Source organism: Physeter macrocephalus, chromosome 14, assembly GCF_002837175.3.
Source record: "Physeter macrocephalus isolate SW-GA chromosome 14, ASM283717v5, whole genome shotgun sequence".
In the NCBI taxonomy this organism is placed as follows: Eukaryota; Metazoa; Chordata; class Mammalia; order Artiodactyla; family Physeteridae; genus Physeter; species Physeter macrocephalus.
Genome location: NC_041227.1, coordinates 28,668,548 through 28,692,758, shown reverse-complemented (window position 1 = coordinate 28,692,758; position 24,211 = coordinate 28,668,548). Strand labels below are relative to the sequence as shown.

At 48.3% G+C, this 24,211-nt stretch overlaps 1 protein-coding gene across 5 annotated transcripts in view; it reads right to left on the bottom strand.

The window, feature by feature from the left end:
* Positions 1 to 487: 487 nt before the first annotated feature.
* SMOX (spermine oxidase) overlaps positions 488 to 24,211 on the bottom strand; it is a 39,311-nt gene continuing 15,587 nt past the window's right edge. Inside the window, exons 2-8 of one of the 5 annotated variants that reach the window (XM_024117111.3) lie at positions 16,951 to 17,184; positions 13,162 to 13,388; positions 5,110 to 5,283; positions 4,188 to 4,947; positions 3,333 to 3,493; positions 1,395 to 1,484; positions 488 to 950 (exon numbers count right to left, since the gene is read on the bottom strand). In XM_024117111.3, coding sequence (XP_023972879.1) covers positions 813 to 950; positions 1,395 to 1,484; positions 3,333 to 3,493; positions 4,188 to 4,947; positions 5,110 to 5,283; positions 13,162 to 13,388; positions 16,951 to 17,158 — 1,758 coding nt within the window. In that variant the 5' untranslated portion in view covers positions 17,159 to 17,184 and the 3' untranslated portion in view covers positions 488 to 812. Of the gene's footprint in view, positions 951 to 1,394; positions 1,649 to 3,332; positions 3,494 to 4,187; positions 4,948 to 5,109; positions 5,284 to 13,161; positions 13,389 to 15,324; positions 15,501 to 16,950; positions 17,185 to 24,211 lie in introns of those variants that run through there. The other 4 variants (XM_028499670.2, XM_028499669.2, XR_008619103.1 and 1 more) reach the window with 4 other exon arrangements.

The following is a 24,211-nucleotide window of genomic DNA, read 5'->3' as shown; positions in this document are numbered from 1 at the left end:
AGGGCCAGACCCAGGGCCCTGTGGCCAGGTGACACTGATTAATAATTAACACATCTGAGCTTGACATGGAGCCACAACAGGTGTCCCCTCCCATAAAACTCACCTTCACTCCATGTGGCCATGTTACCTGATCAGGCTCTGAGAAGTCTGGCAAATGGCCAACAGGCAGACCCAGGCCTGTCCTGAAGGAGCTGAGGCTGGGCAGTGAGGGGCCCTTACTCCAGAGGGGTCTCACAGGCAGGAAAGGAAACAACCACAAACAGATTGGGGTGAGGGGATGCCCCTTCCACTAAAGGCAGGCACCTTCCTTCCTGGGGGTTTAGCCAGACCACAGCGCCCCCCACCATCCCTTCACTCAAAGAGGATATGACAGATAAACACAGACACACGTACACACACACACACACACACACACACACACACACACACACACACACATATACACACAAGGCTAAGAAAACGGAAGAGAGAAGCTGAGGAGCACAGGAAGGGCAAGCCTCTTTTATTATCCCAAAATGCAGAGTATTGAAGGCACTTACAATAACAAGTTCGGAGATGAGGGGAGGCATGGGGAGGTCAGAGGTCAGAGCACAGAGGCAAATCAACAGACCCCACCCTGGTCACCACCCAGCAAGGAGAAAAGGAAAAGCTACAGGGCCAGGTCTGAAGCCATTTAGATGTCTAGCTCTACAAAAGATACAAATCCATTCTCCAGAGGATTAGGAAATGAGGAGTACACAACAGCAAGGGGCAGGGCTGACAGTCACAAGTTAGTGGTTCTTTAAGGAACACGCTCGGCAGCAAGGAGGCCCTCAGGTCCCCTGCTGGAAGAGGTCTCGGTACATCTCAATGAGACGGGCAGCCTCGCGCTGGCCAGAGAGCAGAGCACCATGGGTGGTGGAATAGTACTTGCGGTGGGTGGCCTCACCTGAGAACAGCACCTGCATGGGCTGGGCAGGGGGACAGGGAAGTGAAGGTGGAGGAGCAAGAAAGGCTACCTGTCTGTCCCAGAACCACCCATCCATACTACAAGTCAGAGAGGAATAAGCAGGCATCTGAGATGCAGGTACTGCTATTTCCACAGGATGAGGAGTTGCCCATCCCCCTGCCCATCTTCCCCTGCTTCTTCACCAAACATCCAGGCTTCAGTCCTTTCTGCTCTGAGGCTTTCATGAGTCCTGTCTCTACAATTTCAGAGACTCACTGTGCCTCTTACTAGTGAACTCAGGGAATGATTTAACCTCCCTAAGCTTTGATTTTCTCATATCCAAAATGGGTTTATACCCTCTACTTCTGAGGGTGGGTGTAAGAATTAAGTGAAATAATGTATCTAAAGGACTCAGAACCTGAAAGAATGTAAGCACTCAATAAAGTTAGGCAGTAATTTAACAAACCTTTATGGAGCCTCTATTAGGTTCCAGGGACTGTTCTGGGCACTTGGAAGATAAAAGGTGACCAGGCAGCTGCTTTGAGGAGCTTCCTTGCTGGTGGGGAAGCCAGACACGAAACCCAATTACTAAATGGCGTCATACGTGACGTGATGGGTGTTTGGGCGAGGTGCTGAGAGCCCAGGAAAGAGGCCCACTGTCAGGGAGATCACACAAAGCTTCCCAGAGGACAGGACCTTTGGGCTTCTTCTCGGAAGATGCTGGATAAATAAACAGGCAAAGGACGTTTCAGGAAGAAGGAAAAATGGGGGCAAAAATGCACCAAAACAGGCCTGGTCTAGGAGACAGTGAGAATTTTGGTATAGCCAGGGCTTAACCTTAAGAAAGGAGGCTGTTTAGGTGGGTTCCAAGTACAGAACTAATGCTTGCATTCCAAGCTTGAGTTTGGATTTTATTCCAGTACATCTCAAACTGAATGTGCAAAGGTACCAGCTGGGGACCCTGGTAGGATGCAGTTTTTAATTCATCAGGTCTGAGGTGGGCTGAGAGTCTGCACATCTAACATGCTCCCACATGATGCCAGTGCTGCTTGTCCATGGACCACCCACCTTGAGTAGTGAGGTTCTAACCCACCAACAAAGAGCCCACAGAGGTGGTTAGGCTGAAAAGGGGGCACATATTGTGGCAGAGGGAAAGCTCCCTACTCCCACATCCATTCTCTTTCTCCGCAGTAACAAAAATCCTGTCTTTTAACTGGGTCCATTGCCATCCAGAAAAAAAAAAAAAAATAGATGTATCCCAACCTAGTATCCCACTAGCAGCTGGTGGAGTCATGTGACTAAGTTCTAGCCAATCAACTTCAAGTGCACTGTTGCTTAGAAACAGTGACTCAGCCCAGGGGTTCCCTTCTTTTACCCATCAGCCTGTCACAGATATGAGAGCGAGAGCAGCAGCCTCCACAGCCCTCTTGGACCACGAGGTGGCCTGGAAGATGGAGCCAGGTGCTACTGATACTGGGCCCTGACACCTACCTCCGGATTTCCTTTTACGTGACCTAAGTAAAGTTCCATCTTGTTTAAACCACAGATTGTTTTGTTTTGCTTTTTGTTATATGCACTAGTCCTAACTGCTCCAGGTGACAAGAAAAGGTATGCTTTTCAGGAGGATGGCTATAGCAGCAGTGAAGGCCTTTTCCTCTCTCCCCCTGAGCACAGCCAGGGCAGGCACAACACATATTGGTTGACTACAATCTTCTTCACCGATTACACCAAAGAATTATTTTAAATATAATTCTGTTGGGGTTTTAACATTTATTGTATGTGTATGCTTAGTGGGGGAAACTCAAAATTTACTTCATGGGAACAGAAATATATAGAGATAATTGCTTTTCAATTTATTATTTTTCTGTGTATATTATTACATAGTTGATGTAATTTGGGAGAAGGTCAATATTCTCAATTTTATTTTCTAAAACATATTGGGGAAAATAAACAAAACATACTCAGTCAGTGCTGTCCAAAAGAACTTTCCATGATGACAGAAATGCTCTAGAGTGACACTCTAACATGGTAACCATGAGTGACAGGTGGCTCTCAAACTTGAAAGATGGCTAGTGCAACTGACGAACAAAATGTTGGATTTATTACTTTAAAGCTAATGGCTACCATATTGGACAGCACAGCATTAAATGGCTCAGTTTTTATAACGCCAAGAAAGAGCTTAACACATCTCAATTTGACTCTGTTCTTCCAGATGTTAAGTGCACATTTCCTTGTTTTCTCCTTCATTATGGGAGCTACTCCATCTATCTTACCTTGGCATTCCTCAGTGAACACTACCCTCCCACTCCTCCCCTGGACCAAACACACATACAAAATGCCCACCACACCCCTCACAGATCCCCTCACTCTGCACCCCTCACATACCCAGCACACCCGCACTCACCGCTGCCTTGGAGCTCTCCGTGTATGGCAGGGGCTTGGCCAGCTTCTCCACATCTGCCCCACTCGAGCCCACCTGTGTATATGAATAGGATCCCTGGAAGTAGGGGTTGCTGCCCCAGGCCGAGCGCAGAATTCGCCGAGGCTTTGGAATGTTGGGGTTCCCTGTTGGGGAGTGAGAAGAGCCAAGGGGAGGGAGAATATGAAATGGCTGCACACAGAAGACACCCCTGAGAAGACAACTCTCACTCTACCTCTAGGGCTCCAGGAATGCCAGGCTGCTACGGATAAACATGGAGGATGGAGGGATGGAGGCTGGGGTTCAAGCTGTGTACCCCTCAACGCCTCATTGTGACCCCCAGCAAAATACCTCCTCTCTGTGGGCCTTAATTTTCCTATCTGAAAAATATTCCAGATAATAATGTTCCCCCTTCCAACTTCAGGGGTTCTTGTGAGGTTCTTCTGGGATAGTGGAGGAAAGATGTGCAACTAAAAATCAGACAAAAAAACCCCACAAATCCATCTCTTAGCAAGACAACATGAGTAGGAAATCGGCAATCTGAGGTTTTGTGGTGAAATCTGAGTTTTTCACCAACAGCCCTTAGAAACAGAGAAGAAATACAGAGCCTGTGGTTTTGAGTGTCTCAAGTTCCAAACAGGGGGAGAGCCTGCAATTTAGGAGGCCAAGGCCAAGACGCAGTGCCCTACCGCATCTCTCCCAGTGGGCACACCACCTCAGTGTCACAGCCTAGGGACGAGGATGCTAGCACACAGTTCAGGAGACTCAAAGGGTCTAGTGAAGGAGGGCAGATGCAGCGAGGCCCGTGGAGCAGGCAGCAGGGCAGGGACAGGGACGCACCTGTGAACTGCCGCAGCATCTCTGTGCAGATCTCGGCCACAGCCTCGTCATCACATTTCTCCATGACAAGGGCCTCCTCCCCACAGATCCAGCCACTCAGCACGTGACCGTAGCGCTCAGGCGGGTAGAGGACATCGAAGCCACAGATCTTGCGGTACCAGAGCTCGGGTGGGTAAGTGAGCGTGTGGCTCTCCGCCTCGTCCTCCCACACAAACTGTAGGCTGTTGCACTCGGGGCCCCAGAAGGGCTCCTCGAATTCTAGAAAGATCTTGTCGGTGGTGCCGATGCCCAGTCGGTGGATGGCAGCCACCTTCTCAGCGGGCAGGCCTGGCCGGAAGAAGCTGGCATGCTGCATCTTGAGCACGCCCAGCGACACGGTCACGATCACGTGGTCCGCTGGGATCACCTCACAGTCCTCGCACTCCACCACCACCGGCCACTGCTCATCCTCATCCTGCCTCTCCCCCTGGGGCTCCTCTCCCCCCTGGCTGCCCTCCCCAGTGTCATGATTATGGTTACCCTCACCCCGGGGCTCAATCTCAGGGCCCCGAGGGCGGGACGAGGCCTGGTCCCAGTGAACACAACGGACGGGTTTCCCCAGCTGGATGATGTGGGCCGGGATGCCCTCAGCCAGCAGCTCCACAACCCGCATGAAGCCCGAGGGGATGATGTGGTGGGCACCAGGAATCTCAGTCCACTCCCCAAAGGCGCTCAGGGACACCTCGTCCATGCTGTGCGAGCTACTCTCACAGCTCTCCACCTGTGGGAAGAGCCAGAGGGGAGCCAGGTGACCGCCAAGGCTGGGCAGGGGTAGGAGCAGGACTTTAGGGCAGTGCCGCCCTCCTCGGACCCAGATTCCCCAGGGTCAGTCTTCCTCACTCTGGCATTTGTACTCAACAGAGCTCCAAGATGGCAAAGATACCTTCAGGTACTGCTGGATCATGGCGAGCTTCAGGCGCTTGGTGGCCTCTGGATCATCAGGGTCGTCCCTAATGCGGTTGCGCACCTCCTCTCGGGTGAACACCCCCACGCTGTTCTGACTCTCAGCATTGACTGGTTTACCATGCCGGAAGAACTCTTGGGTCAAGTTATAGACCTACAAAGAGACCCCAGGAGACTGAAAACACATTCACTAATCCCACCTCCATCTCAGACCTAAGAGCTCCAATTCAGTAGTCACCACCTCCAAGGTGTTCCCGGATGTGCTAAGCCCACGGGGCCTCTCCTTTGGTAAATCAATGTCGTGCTCAGTGCTGCACTGAGGCTGAACCAACAAAATCGAGGTTTGGGGCTGAACCTGGGCAGTCAGCTTCCTTGCCTCCACACACAGGAGGTGGGATGGGTCCCAGAGGCTCTCTTGCTGAGCCCCTGCTTAGAACAAAGTGAAATGTCTGGTGCCTATACAGTTTGTGGGGAAGGAACTGCCCCTTCATGCGCTCTACATAGCTGAGCATACTGCCCACTGAAGAACACAGGTCTACACACATTTCCCTTTTCCAAGAACCAAATGCACAAATTCTTCCCCTGACATTCCTGCTCAAGTGTATCTGCTTCACCCTATCCCAGGAGGGCAGTCTGGAGCTGTGGCCTGGCCAGTGTTTTAGGGAAGAGGGAGCAGAAGGGGCCCTGAAATCTGATCTTTCGGGAGACCCTCCCAATCATACTCAGGGGCACACAAAGTGCCCCTTTTACTGCAGGACCCAGACACATTTAAGGAAGATGGCCATGTTGGGGTAGGGCATGTGGAGAGGAAGGAGGCCCCAGTGCACCAAGGAATGGAAGTACATTTCACGGGCATATTTTGGCAAGAACTCCAAACCACACTTCATCAACAAAAAGCAATGAACAGTCCCTTGGAGTGGGGGCCTATTGCCTCCCCTGCCTGCCTGATACATAACTCCCACCAAACACTGGGCAGGTCTCCCTGAGGAAAGTAAGCCAGTCCTGAGTCAGGCTGGGATCCCCAAAGGGCAAGGTCTGAGCCCCAACACTCACTCAACAAACATTTACTGGGCTATGTGCCCAACACAAGTTGTAATGTTGAGGAAGACGGACATGGAACCAAGCTCCTGTCCTCACTCAAGCTGGAGAGATATCGTAACTGGGCTGTTTCTATATGATGTGCTGTGACAAGAAAGAACCCAGGGGTTGTGAGTTCAGCTCAGACAACCTTGGACAGTCAGGAGATAGCCAAGTAGGCAGTGGAAAGGAGAGGGAAAGTATATCAGGCAGAAGGAACAGCATATTCAAAGACAAGGGAGAGGGAGAGTGTAAGATGCAAAGTGGCTCTGTCTTGCTAAAGTGGGCAGTGAGGAGAAAGACAGTTGCAAGAGAGGACTTTGGAAAGGCAGGCAGGGGCCATGGCACGAAGGACTAACAGTCATATCAAGGACCCTGGACTTTATCTAAGACCCTGGCAGACTTCCCTGGTGGCGCAGTGGTTAAGAATTCACCTGCCAATGCAGGGGACATGAATTCAAGCCCTGGTCCAGGAAGATCCCACATGCAGCGAAGCAATTAAGCCCACGAGCCACAACTACTGAACCCGCACGCTGCAACTACTGAAGCCCACGTGCCGCAGCTACTGAAGCCCATGCGCCTGGAGCCCATGCTCTGCAACAAGAGAAGCCACCACAATGAGAAAGCCATACACCGCAAGGAAGAATAGCCCCCGCTCACCGCAACTAGAGAAAAGCCCGTGAGCAGCAACAAAGACCCAATGCAGCCAAAAATAAATAAATGTATTTAAAAAAAAAAAAAAAGACCCTGGCATCACTGAAGCGTTGTGAGCATGATCACATGCCCACTCTCCCTTCCAGGACACTGGCAAGTTTGGGCTCCTTGACCAAACATCTGTGGCTGATGCTGATTAATGGCATGTTTCCCCTCCTAAAGTGAGCCTGAATTTGGTCAACACACATTCATAGGAATATGTCTGCCCTGCAACCCGGCCCTGGGGCTGCTGAGTAGAGAAAGGAAGGTGGCATAGCCCACCCCCCACCACTCCACTCAAGGGAAAAGCCTCCACATAAGATAGAAACATGAATTAAACATGTCTCTGAATATATAAAATATAAAGAAGAAAATGACTTAAATTATTCCTTTTTCTTCTCCCTACAGTCACAAGATGCTGGGCGTTTGGCCTTAACTGGAGTCCTCAGCAAATTCCTCACCCGGTTCCACTGCCAAGGAGTCAGGCTTTCAACTTGCCTCCTCCCCACCCTGGGTTATTCCCTTCAGTGATAAGCAACACAGCAGCTAGTCAGCTTATGCCCAACTGAGGACAAACAAATTTAGTCCATCTATGTGATTCTTTGTGTCAACCACTGACTAGGACAGCCTTAACTGAACATGCATTTGTCATGTTCAGTCTCCTGTCCTGGGTTAAATGACATCTTCCCAATGTGATGCAAGGGAAATGGGACAGGTCTGTAACAGCTAATAATACTCACCCCAATTCTCATTAAGCACTTTTCATTGGGATCTCATTTAACCATCGTGACACTATGAAGTAGGTATAACTGTGTCCATTTTACAGGTTAGGAAAGTAAGGCTCAGAGAGGCTCAATAACTTGCTCACGATTATACAGCTAATAAATGGTAGAACTGGTATTGGGTTGGCCAAAAAGTACCTTCGGTGTTTTTGTTTTTTGTTTTTTTATAAATTTATTCATTTTATTTATTTATCTTTAGCTGCGCTGGGTCTTCATTGCGGTGCGTGGGCTTCGCATTGCGGGGGCCTCTCTTGTTGCAGAGCACAGGCTCTAGGCACACGGGATTCAGTAGTTGTGGCACACGGGCTTCAGTAGTTGTGGCTCGCAGGCTCCAGAGCGCAGGCTCAGTAGTTGGGGCGCACGGGCCCAGCTGCTCCAAGGCATGTGGGATCTTCCCGGACCAGGGCTCAAACCCATGTCCCCTGCACTGGCAGGCGGACTCCCAACCACTGCACCACCAGGAAAGTCCCAGTACCTTTGGTTTTTAAGTAAAAATAAAAGACACATTTTTCAATTTCACCAAGAACTTTATTGAGCAACGTATTCACCATCTTGTCCCACTACCTTCTGCCATTTTTCAGGCACCTTCATAATTTCATCTTCCCAAACTTTTTATCTTTTTGAGCAAACAACTGTTCCAGGTGCCTTTTATAGTCTTCCAGGGAATTGAAATTTTTTCCATTAAGAGAACTTTGTAAAGACCAAAATAAATGGAAATCCAAAGGTGCAATGTCTGATGAATACGGCGGATGAATCATAACCTCTCAGCCAAGCTGTAACAGTTTTTGCCTGGTCATTGAAGAAACATGAGGTCCTGCGTTATCCTGATGGAAGATTATGCATTTTCTGTTGACTAATTCCAGACACTTTTCCTCGATTGCTGCTTTCTAATTGGGAGCAGTACTTGTTGGAATTAATCATTTGGTTTTCCAGAAGGAGCTCATACTAGAGGGCTCCCTCCCAATCCCACCATATACACAACATCATCTTCTTTGGATGAAGATCGGCCTTTGGTGTGGTTGGTGGTGGTTCATTTCGCTTGCCCCACAATCTCTTCCGTTCCACATTATTGTACAGTATCCACTCTTCACCGCCTGTCACAATTTGTTTTAAAAACGGACCATTTTCATTACGTTTAAGTACAGAATCACATGCAGAAATACAGTCAAGAAGGTTTTTTCGCTTAACTTCTGTGGAACCCAAACATCAAAGCAATTCACATAACCAAGCTGGTGCAAACAATTTTCACCGCTTGATTTGGATATTTTGAGTATGTCAGCTATCTCCTGCATGGTATAACATTGATCATACTCAATTAATGTCCCAATTTGATCACTATCAGCTTCAACTGGTCTACCCAACCATGGAGCATTGTCCAGCAAGAAATCTCCAGCAGGAAACTTCACAAACCACTTTTGACACATTCAATCAGTCACAGCACCTTTTCCATACACCGCACAAATCTTTTTTTGCGTTTCAGTTGCATTTTCACCTTTCTTGAAATAATAAAGCATAATATGCAGAAAATGTTGCTATTTTTCTTCCATCTTCAATATTAAAATGGCTACATAAAAATTCACAAATTTTGATAAGTTTTTTTTTAATGCACGCTGATATGACAGCTGTCACAATACGCTCTAACAAAATTGTTCTGAATGAATTTAAAGACAACAAAGTACTACTAGAGCCATCTTACGGAAAAAAACGAATGAACTGTTTGGCCAACCCAATACTTGAATCAAGGTAATCTTGCTACAGAGATTAAGCTCTATATGATAACTACTGAACAAACTCATTTATTTGTTAACAAATATAATACATTCAAATGAGTAGCCCTTCAAAGTCATCACCTTGGGAGGGAGGCTACATATTTATTATGAAACCACCCTCAGGCAAGGCTTCACATTCTTAGAGCACATCTCTTCAGAAGGGCCTCCAGCACTGTCTAACAGCTACATAAGGAAATCTCTCTTTTGACTTCATGGTTAACACCTCTTCCTTCTGACCCAAAGCAGCACCACCCAGAGTGATAACCCACCTTTATCCATCCTACTCTCCATGACTCACACTCTTGGCTTTCAAAAATCAAACCCACAAGCAGAAGTTGATGATGATCTACTTTGAGGGACATTTAAAAGAACAAGTAAGTCATGGACCCTGAAAGTCATTCTCAAGAGGCATCCATGCTTGAAGCACTCACAATAACATGGGAATCAGGACTAATTCTTACCTGCTTAATAATAATATTAGAAGTGAGAACACACAACACTATAGGATTGCACATAACATACTTTGTGGGTACACACACGTAAGACAGTGAGTGTGCCTGCCCTCCATTGAGCAGGGATGACCCCAAAGCAAGAGTCATTTCTCCTTTCCCATGCCCAAAAGACATAGAAAATGTACAATAGGTGGCTGTTGACCAATTTACTGACCTGAAGTGAAGGGTCATTACACTATAAATGACAAGCTATCAGAAGGCAAGATCTACATGTTACCTTGCTTATTCTTTGCAGTTCACAGCACCACTGAAAGTTACTAAAAATATTAACATTCTTTTTTAAAACCTGAATAAGACAAGGATGTGTGCCATTGACACTTCTATCCAACACTGTACTGGAGATTGACAGTGCAGTAAGGCAAGAAAAAAAAATTAATAGTTTTAAGTTATGCTGTCCAATACAATAGCCACTAGATCTCTACAGCAATTTAAAATTAAATTAAGCATTTAGTTTCTCAGTATTACTAGCTACATTTCAAGAGCTCAAAGGCTACATGTGGCTAGTGACTGCCATACTGGATAGATGTCTAAAACATCTCCATTATCATGGAAAATTCTATTGGACAATGCTGGTCTGAGGATTAGAAAGGAAAAGCAAAATTCTCATTTTTTGGTATAGGATTATAGACATAAAATTCCAAAATACCATTAGAACATAAATTAATGTGGTATATTAATAGATATAGTATTAGAGTTAAAATAATAATTTAGCAAGGTAGCTAAAATCAATAAATAAAAATCAGTTATAAATACCCATGACATTTTGCACATAACTAGAAAAAATAGTCTTAAAATATTTATATGGGGGCTTCCCTGGTGGCGCAGTGGTTGAGAATCTGCCTGCTAATGCAGGGGACACGGGTTCGAGCCCTGGTCTGGGAGGATCCCACAGGCCACGGAGCAACTAGGCCTGTGAGCCACAACTACTGAGCCTGCGCGTCTGGAGCCTATGATCCGCAACAAGAGAGGCCGCGATAGTGAGAGGCCTGCGCACCGCGATGAAGAGTGGCCCCCGCTTGCCACAACTAGAGAAAGCCCTCGCAATAGAAACGAAGACCCAACACAGCAAAAATAAATATAAATAAATTAATAAACTCCTACCCCCAACATCTTCTTTAAAAAAAAAAATTTTATATGGAACCACAAAAGATCCCAAATTGTCATTGCAATTTGAGAAAAAAGAACAAAGTTGGAGGTATCACACTCCCTGACTTCAGACTATACTCCAAAGCTACAGTAATCAAAACAGCATGGTACTGGCACAAAAAGAGACACATAGATCAATGGAACAGAACAGAGAGCCCAGAAATAAACCCACATACAATTAATCCTTGATAAAGGAGGCAGAATATACATGGAAAAAAGACAGTCTCTTCAATAAGTGATGTTGGGAAAACAGAACAGCCACATGTGAAAGAGTGAAATTAGAACACTTTCTCACACCATATACAAAAATAAACTCAAAATGGATTAAAGACCTAAATGTAACAATGGAAACAATGAAACTCCTAGAAGAGCATAGGCAGAACACTCTTTGATGTAAATTGTAGCAATATTTTTTTTCAATCAGTCTCCTAAGGCAAAAAAAACATAAGCAAAAACAAATTTAATTTAATTTAACCTAAAAGTTTTTGCACAGCAAAGGAAACCATTAACAAAACAAAAAGCCAGCCTACTGAGTGAAAGAAAGTATTTGCAAATGATATGACCAATAAGGGGTAAATATCCAAAATATATAAACAGCTCATACAACTCAATATCAAAAAAACTATCAACTCGATTAAAAAATGGGCAGAAGATCTGAATACACATTTTTCCAAAGAAGATATACAGATGGCCAACAGGCATATGAAAAGATGCTCAATGCAGCTAATCATCACAGAAATGCATATTAAAATGACAATGAGATATCACCTCACACCTGTCAGAACAGCTATCATCAAAAAGAACCCAAATAATAAATGTTGGTGAGGATGTGGAGAAAAGGGAACCCTTGTGCACTGTTGCTGGGAATGTAAATTGGTGCAGCCACTGTGGAAATCAGTATGGATGTTCCTCAAAAAATTAAAAATATAACTACCATATAACCCAGCAATTCCATTCCTGGGTATATATCCACAGAAAAAGAAAACACTAATTTGAAGAGATACTTATACCCCAAAGTTCACTGCAACATTGTTTACAATAGCCAAGCTATGGGAGCAGCCTAAGTGCTCATTAACAGACGAATGGATAAAGAAGATGTTAGATAGATACGTAGATAGATATAAAATATATGGTTATATATATATATATATATAAAATGTATATATATACACACACACACAGTGGAATTTTACTCAGCCATAAAAAAAAATGAAAATCTGCCATTTGCAACAACATGCATGGACCTAGAGGTTTAGTGAAATAAATGTGACAAAGAAAGACAAATACTCTATGTTATCACTTATATGTGGAATCTAAAAAATAAAACGAATGAACAGAACAAAACAGAAATAGACTCAGATATAGAGAACAAACTAGTGGTTACCAGTGGAGAGAAGGAAGTGGGGAGGGGCAAGACAGGGGTATGGGATTAAGAGATACAAACTACTATGTATAAAATAAATAAGCAACAAGGATATATTGCACACAGCAGGGAAATATAACCATTATTTTGTAATAACTTTAAATGGAGTATAATGCATAACAATGTTGAATCACTATACTGCACACCTGAAACTAATATAATACTGTAAATCAACTACACTTCAATTAAAAAAAAGATGCAGTTATAATTCTATACACCGGGAACAATTAGAAAATAAAGTATTTAAAAATTACCATTTAAAAGAGTATCCAAGAGCAATAACAACAATAATCATACCCACTTCCCTAGTAATAAATCTAATAAAAGATGTTTAAGGACTTTCTGGGGAAATATTTAATCATGAGTATCGATAATCTCTTATCTAGTACTGCTCCACTCATTGTCTTCATTCTACCCTCAAATTGTCTTGATTTTCCAAATGCAGGGCCCAGAGAATGTGCAGACATGACCAGTATCGTAGAAGACCCCAGCAGGTCACCCAGCCCCCTCACACCTGATACATACACATACACACACACACACACACACACACACACACACACACACACACTGCCAGGGCACTCCCTGCCCCACAAACCCTTGTGCCCAACTATCCCCCTAATACCTCACCTCGTTGTATAAATCACTGAATTCCTCAACCACATCCTTGGGGATCCTGCAGCCATGGTTGGTGAGGTAGCAGGCCACGCCATTCTTGGAGTAGAGGCTGATGCGGCCCACACTGCGCTCCCCATCAGTTGTCTCTTCCAGAAGGCCATTGGCTTCTGCTAGATGATAGATGGGATTCCCGTGGGAGCCATGGATCCACGTGGCTCCCAGCTCAAAGGTGGCGTGTCCTGATGGCGACAATAGGCTCTTATAGGGGCAAGGAAGAGAGCCAGAACACTGCCTCACCCTCCTTCCTCCAAGAGGATCCTTCCATCCCCAACAACAGAGGGAAGGAAGGGGATTAGGTCCCGCTCTAGCAACGAACCAAAATCTTCAGTGAAAATATCTCAGTAGAAACCACATGTGGCACAAAATGGATTCCACTTTATAGCTAACTTCCACCCTTGAATAACTATGATTTGACACCAAGTCCTCTCACTGGAATAATTAGAAGACTCTCCTAAGATAACACCAGACAACAAACCTCTCCTCCCCCTCAGGAGAACTTCTATGGGTACCAGTGGGTACAATAGGCCCAGTGAGGGGAGCAAGGGTACTTGAAATACCCAGTGAGGAGGCCCAGCCTTCCAGACCTAAGGTCCCCATTTGGCCTTATTCCAATTCCTCAAAATCCAGTGGCCCAAGAGTCTAAGCTACTCTGCCAGATGGAAAATGGTCACCTCCCAACTCAGTCTGGGGCAGAAGAAAGAGGGCAAACATTCCAGTTTGGAAGACTCCTCCCCAAGGCAGTCTAAAACAGACTTCTGGAGAAAACTAAGCTTTCTCATCCTATGGCACAGGTGGTAGAACCCTAAGAGTCTGACTGGGGCAGAGGGAAACTCCTGGGCCCAAGTTGGGACAGGGCTGGTGGCTCATTTTACCACCCCATCCATAGCCAAGATATCAGATGCTCTGAGGCAAGTTGTCACTGTGCCTGTGCCTATTTCCTCTTCTGGGCCTCAGTTTCCTTTTCTCATGCTGCATGCTGTGATACATTTGTCTCCTCCCTTGCCTAGCTCCCAGGGAAGCTGAAACAATTAAAGGAAAACAGAAAGGAACATTTTTTGGTGTTTCGTTTTGTTTTTGGAGGGCTGATTCAAGACATCATGTGTGGTAACTTTTTTGCCAAGATGGTCACAATAATCCCTCCTATCCTTACACACTTGGCCCTTTGCAATGTGACTTTGCCAGTCCTGCCATCAAGAGATGGAGTCTTTCCGCACCCCTTGACTCTGGGCTTGGCTTGTAACTTGCTTTGATTAATAGAATGCAATGAAAGCAATGTTTGTGGTTTCAGAGCCTAGGCCTCAAGACATCTTGTGGCTTCCACTCTCACCCTCTTAGACTGTGACCACCATGAAGAGAAACCCAAATTTCTGGAGCCACAGAATATCAGCAAATAAAATGGTGTTGTTTTAAGCCACTACATTTTAGGGTGGTCTGTTATGCAGCAATAGTTATCTAATACACTATAACAGACAACACTCACCCCTCACCCCAGGAACTGGGCATTTCTCTTTTTTGTGCCTTCTCTTTCCTGGGCTGCTTCTAATTAAACCATCAGTTACTTAAAAAAAAAAAAAAAAAAAAAAAGCCCTGTGTGTATCTATGTGCCAAACACAGAGCAAGAGAAAACACAATCAACCTCAAGCCACAGCCAGCAAGACAGAATTTCCTGGTGACTCTGGAATCAGAGGCAGGAATGTGTGGGTCCCTTTGTCCAGGGAAAGTGGGCAGACCAGAAGGCACGAAAAGCTAGAAACCCAGTGCCCTTCTTCCTCCACGGGGTTCCTGGGAGCGGGGGGCGCACTGGGGACATTTATTACTAATTCTCCTTTAGAGCCTCAGGCTCCCCAAGGTGTTTTGCCTGGTTTGAGCTCCCAATAGGAGCAAAAGGGGCCTGTACCCTCCCCAGGGTACACCAGGGAGCTCCAAGTCATAGTCACTGGGCAGTGATGTCCAGGCATGGGGTATCCAGGCATAAGCAGGAACGAGGTGAGCAGCTCAAGGTCAGCAGCAAGGTCAGTGCTCCACCCCATCCCCCAAGCTTTACAAGGAGGTGGGGTGGCCCAGAGTACGCCTCAGTCTGAGGATGTTTCCTGCCCTCTCCCACAGGCCTCTCACCTTTGTCATCCTTGTTACATCCTGCATCCAAAGGGTACCAGGCACCATCTCCACATCTACCTCACGGTGTCCTTGGGGCTTCTGGTCATCGCCGCTGCCCTTACCACCGGGATTCACAGCTAGCATCTCACACTGCTGCAGGTCCAACTGCAGCCTGGGCTTTCAGCCCTGGGTGTCTGCACACACAACACACACACATACGCCCTTGCCTGGATTTGCTCTCCCGTATCCTGGCAGGGTCTGCCTTGATCTGATTCTTTACATATATCATGTGTGCAATTCCATGTGTGCAATTACCCCCTTCCTTCTTTTCACTACCTATCCAACTCCCCTCATCACCTGAGGCCCACCCAAGCTCCCTCCCCTCTGAGGAAGGCTTCCTGCCATGTACATCCCCCCAGCCTCCTGCAGCCCCATCCCTTCCACCTCCCTCCCTTCTACCATCACTTTCCTGCACAGCACGTCTCAGCTGTCAACTACCACTGAAACTGAGCTGTTTGTCCTCCCATCTTCTGCTTTTATGTCAGACCCTGAATGTCTTATCAAGATTCAAGAAGCACAAATGGAGCCATCCCATCCCTAAGGCTCCTAGTCAGCCAATCAGGTGTTGAGCAAAGAGTCTCAGGGCTTCCCAGCTGGCTGTCCCCAGGTTTGCACATGCCTTGGACTGCACTTTCATCCTCACTGCCAACACATACTCCTGTGTATGCCAGGGGAAGACAGACATAACTTCACATACACCTTCCAGGAAATACTCTAAGGGAAGACTTTTAATGTGATCAAAGTTTTTGAAAGAAGAGAGAAGGTTGCTCCTCAATCTCTGCTTATTCTAAGTCTGTCCACCTACTTCTCTGAGCCAATTGCCCCATTCATCAAAAGTAAGCACACAGAATCTGCTTGGCCTTGCTGCCCATGTAGCAATAGACACAAAATCCTCTGGAGGGTCAGTGTAGCCCACACACTCCAGGCCACCATGAGTGGTCCCACTGGGCCATTTTCATGGTCAGACCCCCGGGTTGGGAAAGTCCCCTGACTTCTACCTGCATTTCAGGCAACTTCCCACCCTCTAGGACCCCTGGCAAAACCTGCCCACCCCTAGGGTATGTCTCTTATCTGGCTGCTTTCTGCAGAGGCCTTATTTCTCTGCAACCTGGACAGACCCTCTTCCTAGACAATCCTAAGACCTGCCCATCACTCACAAGGAGGCCCAAAGTCTTCTTCCACCTCCACTGCCCTTAGCTCCTATTGTCCCAGGGCTAGCTCTCAGTCGTGATACACTAATTCATACTCAAAAGTTAACAACTAATAGAAACTTGCAGAATTCCCCTTCTTGTGAAATAGAAACCAGTCTACCCACTGCAAAGTTTGGTTCTGGGTGTCCTTTCCCTCCTAAACACTGTGAACTCTACATCGTGTTCCAAAAATAGAGGCCAGAGCCCCATCCTGCCCACCTCAGAAGGGTGCTGAGAGGGACAAAGGAAGGGAAAATGCCCAGGCAGCATGCGTGATAGAACACTAACCCCTGGGAAGAAGATAAAATAACGAGATTTCAGGCTAGGCCAGGGCACTGGGAGATAAGAAGTGACCTTAGGAGATGACTGGACTGAGGTGAACTGAGGCACTTACCAAGTTTCACGCTCTGTACACGGCCTCCAATGCGGCTGGAAGCCTCAAGCACAGTGACATCCGTAAAGCCCTGCTCCAGAAGTGCTTTGGCAGCAGCCAGGCCAGCCAAGCCGGCGCCGATCACCACCACACGAGGCTGTCCCCTTCTCCGCAGGCCACGACTGAGAGGGTCATCCGCACTGTCACCACTGGATTCACAACTTTGCATACCGTCCACACTCGCCTCCTAGGAACCTGCAGGGGGCAGGGGGTCACAGCTCTGCCTTCACTTCCCACCTGCCCCAAGAGATGCTCACAGGCTCTGCCTTCAAGGGGGGACCCCGAGCCCTCTCAATCCCTTCCGAGGACCTGGGCAAGAAGAGCCAACTCCAAAGGATGTGGGGAAGGAGGGAGGGAGCCACAGGGAAGAAAACAGGAAGGGAGGATGCACCGTGGGCCCCCATCAGCAAAAAGGAGAGCTGACAGCCCGCCCCAAACCCCTGAAATCCATCAATCCCATCTCAAACCTAGTAGGCACTGCCTCTTCCCCAAGGATGAGACAAGAGTCAGCAAGACAAGAGTCTTGGTCTTGTATGACCAAGAAGGTCAAAATCAGGAGAAACTGATGCTGGTGCTGCTAATCCTGGACCAACACAGCCTAGCACAGCCCAGCACAGCCCAGTACCACTGCTGTGGTCCAGCTCACACTGACCTCAGGATGCTCTCATGGACCCCAGGATGCTTATACAGACCTCAGGTTGCTGGGGCCAACCCCAGGATACTTGCACACACTGCACTAGACCCTCTGCTCTCCCTCCCTTCCCTGGCCCTTCCCTGGCACTCACTGTCCCTTGCCCTGTCTTCTCTTCCCCTCTTGCTTTCAGCTAGTCTTTCACAGCCTCAATGAGGTGGCAATTTGGTAGGCAGGACACAGTCCCACCCTCCCCCCAGAAAGTGCCACGAGGCTGGTATCGAATGAACCTCTGCTATTCCGGGTAGGTCTCCAGTTTTTTTTCCCAGGCCACCCAGCCCCTCAGTCACCACAAAGCAGCAAAGAGCCCAGGAAACAGTGGACCGTGAGGACCCGTGGCACCAGAGGCCAGACATCAAATTGACAGTTACACTAAGCCAGCTTGCTCAGAGACGCCAGCCTAGGGAGCTGACGGGAGGCCAAGGGGGGTCCCTGAATCTGGCCCCAGGGCTGGGAGAGCCTACCCTTCTATTCCTGGAGTGACTACAAGGGTTTGAAGGTATCTGTGGGCCATCCCAAAGGGCCACTCAGATCTGATCCTGTTCCCATTCCTTTCCTGACCCAAGCTGCCTAAGGTTTCAGTGGCAGAAGTTGCATACTGTCCAGTTAGTTATCCATACTATCCATAGTATCCAGGACCTAACAACAGGGGAGTGAATGTGAGTGGAAAGTAGCTGCTGGGCAGTGGACAAGGGGCATATAAAAAGCTGTCACCCATACCTAATAAAGCTAAGTAAAACCCTTCCTATGATACAGCAATCCCACTCCTAAGAATACACCCAAGAGAAACAGGGTATACTCCACCAAATAGACACAGAATGCTCATAGCAGCTTTATTCATGATAACCAAAAACAAATATCCCAAAGGTCCATCAACAGAAGAATAGATAAATATATTGTGCTATTTGTAGCATATTCATACGAGGGAATATTCTTCAGCAATAAACAGAACTAAACTACTCTCAACAACATTACATTGAACAAAAGAAGCCAGAGACAAAAGAGCACCATAGGGTATGACTCCATTTATGTGAAATTCATGAAGAGGTAAAATGAATCTGTGATGACAGAAGAGAGATTGGGAGGAGGGGAATGAGTGAAAAGGGTCAGAAGGGAACTTTCTGGGGTGGAAGGAATATGTATCTTTATATGAATGGTGGTTATACAATGTACATAGTTGTATACTTAGGATTTGTGCCACTCACTACATATATGTATGTATATACATCTCAATAACTATTCAGATATTCATTCCTGGTTCACTATAAAAAATAAAATAAAAGCTGTGTGCTAACTTCCTCCTTCACACGCCTCAAGGTCTGACCACTTAGGTTTCCACTCCACCCCTAACATCTTTTGATCACAGATTTTAAAAGTGGTCTTTTTCTAAATATTCTCAGTCTGAGAAGCTGCTCCTTGCACCTCCCCCGCCCACTTCACCTGCCGATGCCACACCTGGGCACGGACAGGAATGTCACCTCACTGCTGCCCCCAAACTCCCTCCAAACTATACCCCACCCCCCACCCCCAGGCGGCCGCCTCGGTGCGGGACTGGTTCCCTAGAGGGCCGGAAGGTGGCGCCCGAGGCCCAGATACCCTCAGAGGCAGGGGCTCCCCACACAGCCTGGATCCCTGCCTTCTTCTAGGAGAGCCTGTGTCCGGCTTTCCCATTCCTCCCTCCTATGTCTTTCTGTCCTTCTGCGGTCCACCCCACCCCCCACCCCCGTCCCAGTGATGTTCTGTTCGGTCTCCTGGGAGCATGGAGGTCAGAGCTGGTGCAAGCCCTTTCCTCCCCTTCCCCTTACCCTTCCTCCTCTCCCCCTCTGCCACCTTCCCCTCCCTCCCCAAGGTTCTGGCGGAGGACTAGAGGACTAAAATTAGAGGTGAGGGTGTGGCTGCCTGCACCAGAGGCCAGCAGGGAGGAAGAGTCCGCCCCGCAGCGCGGGCAAGGAGCGTGCTCTGCGTCAGGTTTGTAAACACACAGGGAGCTCAGAGCTGCTGCTAACGGCCTCAACAGCTGGGCACCCTGCTATGCTAAGCCAAAGTCGAGACTGCCCACCTCGCCCCCACGCCCCAGTTCCCCAGAACTGGGGGGCTCTGCCTGTGCACTGCTCTCTGGGCCTCCAGCCCCACCCCCAGCCTGAGGACGCCCTCCCCAAAACAACCACTTTTACACAGTAAAGGGGTGGGATCGCTACAGTGGTTTTCAGACCTTACTGGTGGAACCCCTTCTCGAATATCTCCTGTGGAGACCAGGGTGTTAACTGGGTTGAAACTGGAGTTCCCGCTACCTCCTGAGGTCCCTAAGGTCTCATGGCAGAACCTCCCAGGCTCCCTGGAGCACCACCTATGAAAACCCGGGGATTAGGATAAACTGCAGCCTTGGGTAGAGGTAAGGAATGCTTGGGGCAGTGGTGCATTCCCAGGGGGCTACCTGAACTTCCTGGCTTCCCAGCCTCCTTTTCCTTCTCTCTGAAGTGGCCCAGCTTGTCCTAACTGCATTATTGTGACAGTTAAATAAGGCCCTACATGGATGTCAAGAGACTGTCAGCATTTTTAATAGCCTTGTGCGGGAAAATCATTTGTAAAGTTCTGTAGCTAAATTATGAATACACTGCCTTTGGTACAGGCTTCAGGAATGGATTGTGGGAAATGCAGGCAGGCAGTCTGCTTTTAAGATGAACACAGAAAGGACCCCAAGTTCCCAACATATTAGAGACCTTCAACTCAAACAGACATCACACATATGGTGCCATGGTGGGAGCAAGTAAACAGGGACCAGATAGGTCACCTATTCCCCTGGCCCTCACTGCTAAACCCATAGTTCTGTCTCTCCACAGGCCTTGTCCCAGATGAGCCTGTCAACCCCTGGGGCCCCCGCAAGAAGCCGGAGAAGCCACATGCACAGTCCACAGATGGCAAAAATGAGGCGTCTGCCTCATGGTCCCCCATAATGGCCCATGGAGCCAATGTACCCCGGGGTCCAAACTGAATGGAAGAGAGAAAACTGTATGTAGCAACACCTACTGTGTGCTGGGCCCTCAGCTAAATGCAGAACTGGACTTTTGGGCCCTCTTATCTCAGGATGGGGGGGGAGCACTTTTGTTTTCTGTTGGTTTGTGTCATCTCTTCCTTTGGAATTTTTTTAATCTTATGAGAAAATGCCTAAGAAGAATCACTTAATGCTCCTTGGTGCCTCCCTGTCCTTCTCTTGCCTTCAGTAAATAAAAAAAATAAATAAATAACATCCCCCTCCTTGATCTGTATGCACAGGAGAAACAGAACACCCTGTACTTTTTTGAGCAGATAAAGGAGAGAAGAAAAAAGTGTTGGCTCAGCCAGGCAGGGAGGGGGAGTAGGGAGGAGGGAGGCACAGGGCAACAGACACTTGCCTACTTGCTCCTGTTTCCAAGGCAAAATAGGGGTGGGAGGCTGGGGCCGCCGTGTCCCCAGGCAGGCCATTCCTAGTAGCTTCAAGAAATCAGGTCCACCCCCATTCAACATGCCCAAATGCCCCACTGCCTCCCACCCTTACCCCACCCCACTCCACCCCTACCCCCACTTCTCTGACCTGCAGGCCACCACCTCCCCCTGCAGGCCAGAGCCAACACTGCCCTGACAGAACCTGCCCAAGAAGCCAAATTGGAAAGAAGGCAACAGGGAAAGAAGTGGGAAGAAAGGCCCTGTCCCATGGCAGGGTCACCAAAGAAGGATGGATGAAGACTAGGAGGCCCTGGGAGTGAATCACAAGGAGGGTCAGTGGCCCAGCTTGGTGCAGGACACCTCTTCCTCCTCAGTGTTGGAGTCCACTTCAGCTCATCAGGCAATCAGCAGGTCACTTCCCTCCTTAACAGTGACCACTACAACAAAAACAATGCCACAAGGGGCCCAGCCTCCCAGGTGCCCCATACCCTTCCAGAGTTGCCCCTCTGAAGAAACAAAAGAAGTCTGCCCATCCTTGGCTCCCTTATGAACACAGCCTACTCCCAAATATGTCTGTCTCCCTGTCCTTTCCTCAAGGTCACTCCAGGATGAATGACCATTTCCCAGAGAAGAGTATGGCCAAGGCATTTAACACACTTGGACCTTAGGGTCCAGACTCCAACAGCTGAAGCACTCCAAAATGGGCCCACCCCAGGACTTCCCTAGCAGTCCAGTGGTTAAGACTCTGTGCCTCCAATGCAAGGGGCACGAGTTGGATCCCTGGTCAGTGAACTAATAAAATCCCACATGCCGCATGGTGCGACAAAAAAAAATTAATTAATTAAAAAAAAATGGGCCCACCCTTTCCAATAAGCAGGCTTCTCTCCTCTAAGCCACACATTTGCTCATGTGAGCTCTGTCCAGGGCTTTGGGGGCCACCTGCACCTTCCCCATCAGGGACTTACAAGTGTCACCTCCCATCAGATACTCCTAGTGCCCTAGGGCAGCAACCCAACCTCAGTTTCCCTGAAGGAATCCCTCTCTGCCTCAGGCTTCTAACAGGAGGAAGGGAGGGGGAGGGAAGCTGGGGTACTGGTCCTAAGGAATATTTCTGGACTGCCTGGCAGTTCGGGGGCGGGGGGGGTGAGGGGGGGCTGCGGATTTGGATTCTCGAGGACCCCCCAGACAATGCAATTATTCTTCAAATGTAAAAAACGCCCAGAAATCCCAGACCAGCTGCTTTGCACAGTGGCCCAGACAAAGGGGCTCTGTGTCTGCCCATGAGGCTCCTCCCACCCCTAAAACCCAAGGAGAGACTGAGCCTGAACTCCTTCCAGCCAGACCCTCCCAGTCCTCCTCACCCAGCCCAGCCAGCCAGGAGGTGAAAGAAGTAGGATTTCTGGGCCAGGCCTGGCCAGCCACGGAAGGTAGGTTGGGGTGGATAAACGTGGGGACAGGGCAGGAGCAGCCTGTCAGCCCAGAAGACACAGGGGGAAGGGAGAGAACATTGGCCTCGAGCCCAGAGACCTGGATTCAGGGCCCAGCTCAGTCTCTCCTGGCAGGTGACCCCAGACCAGTGTCTTCCCTTCTCTGGGCCCTACCTGGCCAATACCTCTGAACTCACCCCAAGGACACAGCATCTGTACCCCGCCTCCTGGACATAGTTATCTAAGCCCCATCTGATGCTTAACTGCCTGCCTCCTTCAGTCTTTAAACTTTCCCATCTGTAAAATGGGGGTACAGCTACCTGGTGGGACTGCTGGGAGAATTAAATGATAGCACAGGTAACAGGTGTGGCCACCTGCCAGGGCCACCTCAGAGTGGGAGGGAGAGGGAGGATAATCCCCAAAGAGACTAGTACGGCGGAGGGAGCCACCTCTCCTAGGACCCAGAGCTCCATTTCACGTGTAAAAGAACCCAAGTCTGCATCTGAGCTTAGACTCCAGCCTCAACCTTGGCCCCAACCCTAATATCAGAGTGGACCTTGATATTGACATCAATCAGACTATCCCACAGCCTGTGTTTGACTGACCCCCAACCCTGACTCAGCCTGACCATCCCACCAGTCTTGGCCAGGGAAGGGGTGGGGAGTAGGCATCAGATACAGTGGCCGTTAGCCAACCCTAAGCTCAATTAATAAAAGAGACAAGGCACAGGGGCCTCATTCTGCAGAGCCCTCCAGCCAGCAGTGTTCTCTGGCCCTCACAGGCCGACATGAGGAAGGGACTCTAGGGGCCCCAACTTCCTTCCTGGCACTTAGACTTTTCTCCAAGCACAATGTCTTTATTACCCACACCTCTTCCCTGCAACCAGATGCGTAAAGTCCCTAAAAACACAATTTTAAAAGGCTTTGTAAGCCTTTTTCAGAAGAGAAGTGGGGAGCCTGTATTGCATGGAAAAAGACAGCCCTAAACTCAGTGTTTGAGGGATGGGAGGTCAGAGCCAAAGGCATGGCCCACAAAGGCACTGGTGGCCAGGAGGGGAAGGTATTCCTGGAGAGGTGAGTGCTCTGGCTGGCTTCTGTTCCCCTTGATGCTCTGCAAGGTGGGATAGACCTGAGTGAATTGTTTCAGGACCCCAGCTTATAGCTGCCTGCAGAGACAGAAACTGGAGACTACCTGAGTGGGGGTGGAGGAGGGGAAGAAAGCATGGACAGAAGTCAGAGAAAGGGTTGGGTCTTTCTGATGGGCATAAAGCTCAGCTAGCAGTGGAGAGAGAAACAGAGGTGGAGATGGATCAGGGAAGAGTCCAGGACTGCATTCCTGCCCCCATACTCACACCCAAAGAGCTTTATTCCAAACTCCATCCTAGAGATCCCATCCACCTTCAGCAAAAATGAATGGATCACGCTCTGACAATAGATCAGATCAGGTACTAGTCATCTAAACATCTCCTATGAACCTTTCAAATTCTGGGCCAGCCCCACCAGCTCAGCTTCCATCTCTGATCCATGCATGCCCTGGTTTCCCATCTTTGTGTGTGTCTGCACACAGAGGTCCTAACTGGCCAGGTCACCTCTCTGCAAGCAAGGCCCACATTCTTCCCCTTAGATCCCAGATCTTCAGAGGCAGGCACAGCCCATGCTCCCTCAGCTCAGAGAGAGGTCAG